General features: G+C 34.9%; 1 protein-coding gene across 2 annotated transcripts; it reads right to left on the bottom strand.

Annotated features, from left to right (window-relative positions):
* Nucleotides 1–2,960: 2,960 nt before the first annotated feature.
* On the bottom strand, nt 2,961–7,959 carry LOC131030833 (disease resistance protein Roq1-like). Of its 2 annotated transcripts, none has more exons than XM_057961755.1 (5): nt 7,328–7,959; nt 6,100–7,198; nt 5,724–5,984; nt 3,646–4,488; nt 2,961–3,436 (listed from the first exon to the last, which is right to left on the bottom strand). In XM_057961755.1, the coding sequence occupies exons 1-5, from the start codon at nt 7,831–7,833 to the stop codon at nt 2,987–2,989; spliced, it is 3,159 nt and encodes a 1,052-aa protein (XP_057817738.1). In that variant the 5' UTR covers nt 7,834–7,959; the 3' UTR covers nt 2,961–2,986. The 2 variants fall into 2 exon arrangements, with proteins under 2 accessions (XP_057817738.1, XP_057817739.1); XM_057961756.1 differs by having other exon boundaries at nt 3,673–4,488.
* Between the last annotated feature and the right edge of the window lie 449 nt (nt 7,960–8,408).

Genomic DNA, 8,408 nt, shown 5'->3' with positions numbered 1-8,408 from the left:
CCCCCCCTCACCCTCCCCATCTCGATCATCAACATCACATACCCTACATCATGTCCCATCAATCCAATCAAGCCACATTCATCACCGTCCATCTCTAATAGGAGGGGTTACACTTCCCATCCTCGGTCATCCTATAAGCCAAGCAAGTTACTTTGTCTACGTAGGCACATTGACTCACACACACCTAGACTATCAACAAATGCTTTTTGATCAAGTATCTTCAGATCTCAACAGGTAATCGATTATGGCAATCCTAGACTACAACAGGTAATTATTATAATGACCTAGTCTCAACGGGACTGCTATGATTCACCATAAACAACCTACAACGCAAACACTATCAATTGATCAACCAATCAAACACAATCACAACAAACAATTACATCAATTGTTTAAGTCTCAATGAGTATTTTGCTTCAGATACCTTGACTTCATCGGGCAATTACATCAATTGTCTAAGTCACAACAGGTCACTTTGATTCACTTATTCAGACTTTATCCTGTTCAAGTGAACAATTGACGTCAACTGTCACACTTTGACTCAACCAGGGCAATTTCACTGATTACACTAGATTGTACAACCAATTTTGATCAATTGTATAGCATCAATCAAAAGCACAACACCGCATTTGCACGGTATCTCTTGCATGACCTAAGGGTACTCATTGGCTTCCCCTTTCTCCGTATTCACTATGTCTTCTCCCATTATTTGACCATTATTGCTAATTTCTTCTCTTCTACCTCCCCTCCACTTCTTGTTCTTTTTCGAGAGATAGCCCAATTTTTCAAAAATTCGGCCCATCTCTCATGGGGGCATACCACCCATTAAATTAACATTTATGGGGCATATTTCTTCGCACATATTTTTCTTTCTTTGAAACAACGCGATAAACCGCACTGTCTCAAAGAGGGGCAAATGTAGTCACATAAATGTGTCCACTTAATTAAATGAATATTTACTATTTATTTAATTATTTAACACTTAATAATCAGTTAATTAAATATATTTAATTAATTCATCCTCAACCCCTTCTCCTATTAATTAAATAAATTATTGAATTATTAAATTAATTTTTTAAGCCACAATCAAAATCAATTAACTAAATAAAGCACATTTATTTAATTTAACCCCCTTTCCTCTTTTAAATAAATAATTAAAACATTTATTTAAATCCCTAAAGTACCCCCCACTTGCATTCTCCTACAAATGCAAGTTGCACCTATTTAGTTGAAATAATGAATTTTGTTTTAATTAAAATCCCATTTTCCCTCACCCACCAAACCCACTTGCATCCTAACCCCATTCTAAATTCTTCTAATCATTCCTAATTAGCCTAATCCATCTCCTAAATATTGTCATATTTCTAAGCAACTTGAAGTCACTTCTCAAAGCCTCAAAGTCTTTGAAAAGCATTAAATGCTTTATGTATTCAACAAGTTAACCCCTAAAGTCTTCCAGAGCATTAATGTCTCTTGCATGACCATTTATGGCTCTTACATAACCATTTATGGTTAACTCAACTCACCCACATGGTTAGAGACTTTCCCTCTAACTCAACCTCCATTTAACTCATGGGTTTCTTCAAGCATTTATCACTTTGACCATGGTTATCCTCACTAACTCTTGCACAAGAGTTTATCCATTGGATAAAAACATTATTCATTGGATAATGACTTTATTTATTCAACTGAAACCTAACCTTAACGCTTAAGCTAACCTTCATGTCATTTCAAGCATTTAATGCTTCTTCCCTCTCCTCTCAAGCCATCTCATGTTGACATTTGTCATCTTGGGATTGGGTTGAAATCCCTCACATAGATCATAAACCCATCAATCTCGGCCCTTGTTGAGATTGCTCAATCTTAACCATCCATTTCTCTATTTTTCCTATAAATAGAGCCCATTCCTTCATTCAAAATCCAAAAATCTTGTATGCATCTAATAAACTCTTTGGCAATTTAAATAGGACTAAAATAAAATTTTGTAAAAAAGTGGCGATTTAGGTCACCTAAAAAATTGAACTATTAGCCAAATTTTGATTTTCAATTTTTTTAAAATAGCCAATTGACGAATATTAGCCACTAAAAAAATCACTGAATAGCACATATACAACACCTTCAAATATCTCCCAAATATATTGTAATGTTATATGCTTTTCTCCCAAAAAAGTCTACATAATCTTTCACCATTTGATGGTCCGAACCACAATGGATGAGAGTTTTTCAATAGCCAACTTTATAAATTCACCATGAAAATGATGGATGAGAGAATTTTCCAGAAACCAAATTTAAAAATTCACAACACATTTGGAATAATAGCTAAACCAATAATATACTAAATAATTTTGTATTGATCAAAGCTAAAAATAATAAAAAAATTAGTAAGGAAATCAAAGGCAATCCCAAAGGATGGGATTGTAGATGAAAGAAAAATCTACAAGGCTATCAAGATACCATCACAAAACTAGCAAGTTAAGCAGACTTACAGTTAACTAAAACAAATCAGCAACTAAAGATGTCATATACAACCCAACTATTAAACATAGAAGTTAGAAACTCATTACAATACAAAATACAAACAACTGCAACAACCAGATAATGAAGCATAAGAAACTACTAGAGCTGCAGCCACCTAGCTCATTAATGTTATAAAAAAAAAAACTTAAAATTGATCTATTAATAACCATTAAATTAATATTTTATAATTTAAATTTATAAAAAAATAATCTTTTTGAAATTTTTATTTGAACACTACCAACATAATTAATCTAAACTACAAAATTTTATTTTAAAAATTAAAAATTAAAAGAAAAAAGAAAAATGTATGCTAGAACCAGTTTCAAAGATCCCATACAACAATGATTAAGGAAACTTTAGAAAGAAAGAAGAGAGTTCCACAGGCAAAATATTAGAAATCAAATACTTCAATAAAACAAAGATGACGAGCTTTTGACAGTAAATAGTCAAAACAAATTGATCACACTTTTCAATACTTTTGCCTTCGTTTTCGCTTTACCGCAGCATATGCTGCCAAGTTTGTTCTTGGTCTGTATAATCTATCAAAGACAGTTAAGGCTTTCCCTTCTTCCCCAACTTTCACTGTGGCCTTAAACCCCTTCCTTATTGTGAAACATTTTAGTCTACCTTCACTATGATGCTGGGTGAGTACAACTGTAACTAGCATATCCGCTTCACCTTCACCGTATGTCAAAAACTCGTCTTCAGGTTCAAATGTTATAGTACAAAAAGATTTTACAAGCAAAGCATATATAGTGATTGCACTCGATGAGCTTTCCATCTTCAGTGTATTCTCTCCTCTCTCTATCTCAGTTACTGCTTGGGCGCCGATCACCTTAGAAAAGAAATTTGCATTCAATTCGGACGATGCTGTATCCATTGACTTCTGTGCCAAAATGATTTTCTTTACCGACTGCCTCTGAAACAATTAAAATACCAGCTTAAAAAGAGAAGATTATAAATAATTGATAAAAACATTAAAGATAAAACATAAATTTTAAAATATGACTTAATAAAAGCAGAGCATTTATTTTCCTACTTTACGCAAAAGGAAAAGTCATTATCCACAGTAGATAAACTTTCTTTCCACTCAAAGTCAGTGATTGCGCGGACAAGTAGGAGTATTACCCTCAGTCCACATATGCAATTTCGTACCGATGCAAAATATCCATCCTCGGGCATTTGAATTAGCAGACTTTTCAATCCTGGCAACTCTTCCACCCCTTCGACACTCTGCAGCTGAGGACATCCTGTGAGCTGGATTGTCTCCAGACGAGGCAGATGCGCAAGGGTCGGCAACGATTTCAAATTGGAACAAAAAGACAGTTGAAGAGTATTCAGTCTCTCTAGCTGTGCAAGGGTCGGCAAGGATTTCAACGCACAACAGTTCTTTACTTTTAACACTTGAAGCTCTGTTAGCGTAGATAAATCTGATATTGTTTCCAATTTGTAACAACGAATCAATTCAAGAAACTGAAGCCCTGATACAGTGGATAAATCTAATATTGTTTCTAAATTATCACAGCTCTCCACACTCAGTGTATTCAGTCTCTCTAGATGCTTTAATTCCATTTCTTTTAGATTTGTCGGGTGGGAAACTCTAAGCGATCGAAGTCTGGGACACATGTCTCCACTGATTACCAACTTGGATGTATTACCAAGTCCATTAAGGTATATGGTTTCAAGGCTATCCATGCTGCTGCTTGTAGAAAAATCCACATTACCTTTGCTCAGATCCAGCTTCTCACAGAAGTCACGGTTCTCGCTGACGTCAAGGTCTCCAAAGTGCAAGCTCAATGATCTAAGCTCACTAAGTCGTCCAAGTGATTGGACCAAGGATGTTATATCTGTGCTATATTCTGGATAAGCTATATCCAATTCTTCCAAGTGAGTGAACATTTCTATTAAATCTGGAAGCTCTTCCAAATAAAAACAGTTCCGAATGGATAACCTTCTCAATTGGAAAGTGGCCTGGCATTGACAGTTACTCTAAGAAATTAGACTTATATTTAATGAATTACATTCAAACATATAACTTACAAAATATTGATTGAACAGTTGAAAACTATTAAAAATATTTTTGTTATTGAATATAGAGTTGAGATTTTGATTTTGAATTTTAAAAATATTTTTGTTAGAATCAAGAGCTTAAATATTGATTTTCAATCTTAAAAGTATTTTGTACCCAATCTATTACACTGTATCAAAATAAAATAGCAAATTCATAAAATATTTATATGACAAATTTAATAACTTATTAAATTCTATATTATGTATATGTGTATATATATATATATATAAATTAAAAAACTATTATCATCTTGAAAACAATTTATATAAATATATTTATTCAAATTATAATTATTTAAAAATTGATTTTATTCAATATATAAATTTATATTTATTCATAACTCACTATTATCATTGTTTGTCAAACTATACTTATAAAACACTTTATATATCCAAATATTTTTTAATAAAAATAAATAATAAAACAATTTTTTTTTTTTTTTTTATAAATTCTTTAATATTTAATAAATGAGTAGAACGAAAAAAAAACTTAATCATTGCCTTTAAGAAATGGAAGCAAAACCCTTTTCATCCATGTTGTGCTTCAAATTGTCTCTTTGTTGCCAATTATAGGGGATTTCAAAGTACAGCAGCACAATTAGTTATTATTTGGATTACATCAAGTTTCAAATGTTTCAGCATAAAAAAAGAAGATCTCATTTGCTTCAGGTAACTTCAAAGATATTTTAAATTCAGATTATAGCTGCAATACATGCTATCGTATGGCTTGTCCTTTTGTTGGCCAAGCTTGGTTATCCTCTGTATGTACAACAAGAGTGTGGTTGGAAACTTTGACAGTTTATGTGGTTGTATGACTGAAAAACTTTTTTCTATATGACTGTTATTGTCTTTTAACTCGGCAGCCTTTGTGCCCCTCTTCTTTGTAATTTTTTTTTCATTAATTCAATTTTTTTAAAAAGTAATGCAATTGAAAAATAATACCATACTTTGTAGTCAAATAAATGAATCCAACGCGTCATTATTTCTCTATCTAATATTAGTTGGATCTAGTGAAAACAATTATAAAGTTCCTAATGATTTATTTCTATATTCAGACTGTTGAGATTCTACACAAATGTTGAATCAAAAAAAATTCTGAAAGGAGACTTCATTTCCAGCAAAGAAAAGCAAAATACCTGGTTATAGGTCTGCAACTGTTGCTGAAATGTGCTCCACAATCCTTCCACAGAAGCAATATATAAAAGGTGCAATTTCCGTAGAGGAATCCAGGATGGAATGTTCATAGATGATTGACCATGCGCTTTCAGTTCAAGCCACAGGAGATCAGCCTCAGCTATAAAAAAAGTAATGCTCATTTCAAGGGACGAATCCCACAATGAATGGAAGCACCTGCCGCCCTTTTTTTCTTCTAGGATTTGTTGAAATCCTTTTGCTTCCTACATTCAAGGATCGGGGTTAAGTATGATTGGCTACAAAAAGATTATAATAACACATAAATTTTTCAAATGCTTTCTATAACTTTAATTTAAGAAAAAATGTGAAAAAGTATACCATAGATCTCAGGAGTTCTGGTTGCCACAGGCGAGGGCTCAACTCGTCTGCTGCTATTTGTCTTCCTAAATCCCGGAGGTGATCGTGCATCTCAAAACATCCGTCCTCAACCGATTCAAGTAGGCACCTATCTTGTAGGATTTGAAGTGCATGCTCAGCGTTGCTCCAACCGGATGCTTTCCAGATTATTATAGCTTTACTTTTCAAATCATCTACTCCTTTTTTCTTATTAAATAAACAGGCTATATCTATAAATATCTGTTTCTCCTCTCTGTCCAGACTATCAAAGCTGATTCTAAGTCTTTGCATTATATCATTAGGTTGGATTTTCTTAACTTTTTCCAACTCCAACTCCCAAAAAAGCGTACCTTTACCGTAAACATGGCTGCCTAAAACTTTGAGTGCGAGGGGTAAACCTCCGCAGAATTCCACAAACCTTTTAACCAATTTCTCATATGAAGTAGGTGGATGCAAAACCAATTTCTCATATGAAGTAGGTGGATCCGATCTGCGGAAAGCGTGGCTACAGAAGAGGGTTCTAGCATGATCAAAATTCATTTCCTTCATCCTATGACAGATATCTGCATCCGCTAACAAGTTTTGGTTACGGGTCGTAATAATTACTAGGCTACCAGAGCTTAGCATAGCTGCAAGTAAGAGGGTATCTAACTGGTCCCGATGATCGATATCATCGAGGACAATAAGAAAGCGCAAATCCCTTGCCCTTCTCAGACAATGCTTCAGGTATCCTATTCCTTCATCAGTACTGTTAAACTTTCGATCTCCATCAAAGTTGAGATCTTTACAGAGCTGACTTTGCAAGGAACTCAAGTCACGATCTCTCACGTCAGAGAGAAAGCATGATTCATGGTAATTTGAACGCTTCCTGTTAAACAATTCTTTGGCGAGGGTGGTCTTGCCAGACCCCCCTAGACCAAAGATCCCTGCTATTGTAACCTTGTCTCTCACTGTCTCCGAAAAAGAAACTTCAAAATCTTGGACTTGCTCAGCAAGTCCAACAGGATATTTTGCAACATCTAAAGGTATCCTTTTCTCCATTTCTTGCCGCACACGGGACACAATCTTTTTACACAAATTGCTGAAATCCAAGACCCAGAATCTCTTTAGAAAGCCATTCGAGGGAGGTAAATTGAATGTCATGTACTAGAGAAAAAAAGGAAAATATGATGAATCACAACCAATACAAAGTTCATAGAGGTAAACTTACTATTTATGCTCGCTTTGTTCATAACCAGATATATATGAAGCAGCTTTGAGCGCGTCTTTCCATTTTTCCAGCTTATCAAGATACCTGCCTTTCCTTTCGTAATCACGAAACGCTGCAGCATACTGTGACTTCTTGTTGTTCTGGATGTGGCGTAGCTCCCACGGCTCGACATCGTAGAAGACAGGAATAAAGAGTGCGTCAGGTTGTTGGTCTAACATAAGAACAAGCTCCTCTAAACACCATGAGGAATGTGCATATCCTTTAGAAAAAACGGCTATTTGCACAACAGATGAGCGTATGGCATTTTCAATGACATCGGGAATAGAATCTCCCCCTTCTATCTCTTCACGGTCTAGAAATGCACGGCACCCTCTTTCCTGAAGAAGCTCATACAGTTGTTTGGCAAGTGTTTCTTTGACGTCAGGGCCTCGGTGGCTGATGAAAACATCATATAATTTAGCAGATACAATCGATCTTGCCTGAGAAGACGAAGAGGAGGAAGCCATGAATGCAGGACTAGAACTACAAAATGTATGAAACGCTCTAAGGAAGAGGGGGTAGAGTGGGGTGGGTACAATACTTTTCTTGGAGACGACTAACAAAAGGAGAGATGTTGCAGCAGTGGGCACGGGCAAGAGACTAATGGACTGGACTTCACCAAAGACGAATAGACAATGTCGGTGATATAAAGTGTATCAAAGTGTGATTCCAATACTAGATGGCTAGGTAAGAAAATTTCCACCTGTCGGGGACCACCAATAATGACACACAGCTTGCACAGAATCCGCTTTTATGTACGCTTGAAATTTTCCGTGCCTTCTACTAATTTAACGTTTGCGCGACTATGTTGAATTTAATTTGTTTATATTTATAGAAGGATAATTTAACTTAGTGAAATGCATATACATTAAAATTAAGATTTACTGAACGTATTGTAACCATGAATATTAGACTAGCAGTTGCACGGGAAGTCCGTGCTACGATAAGTCGATAGGCGCAACGTTTGCTGGAGAGTATTATTTTTTATTTTTTTTAATTTGTTGAAGGAAAAGGAAATGTTAAATACAATGTATTTTGTAAT

This window comes from Cryptomeria japonica, chromosome 7 (assembly GCF_030272615.1).
Source record: "Cryptomeria japonica chromosome 7, Sugi_1.0, whole genome shotgun sequence".
Classification (NCBI taxonomy): domain Eukaryota; kingdom Viridiplantae; phylum Streptophyta; class Pinopsida; order Cupressales; family Cupressaceae; genus Cryptomeria; species Cryptomeria japonica.
The sequence above is the reverse complement of the archived record's forward strand: the minus strand, read 5'-3'. Positions and strand labels throughout refer to the sequence as shown.

Coding starts and splice junctions, on each gene's coding strand:
- LOC131030833 (XM_057961755.1), bottom strand. CDS start 7,833: ATGGCTTCCTCCTCTTCGTCTTCTCAGGCAAGATCGATTGTATCTGCT. Junction 7,199..7,327: donor GAACAAAGCGAGCATAAATA/GTAAGTTTACCT, acceptor CTTGGATTTCAG/CAATTTGTGTAAAAAGATTG. Junction 4,489..5,723: donor AGTTGCAGACCTATAACCAG/GTATTTTGCTTT, acceptor TGTCAATGCCAG/GCCACTTTCCAATTGAGAAG.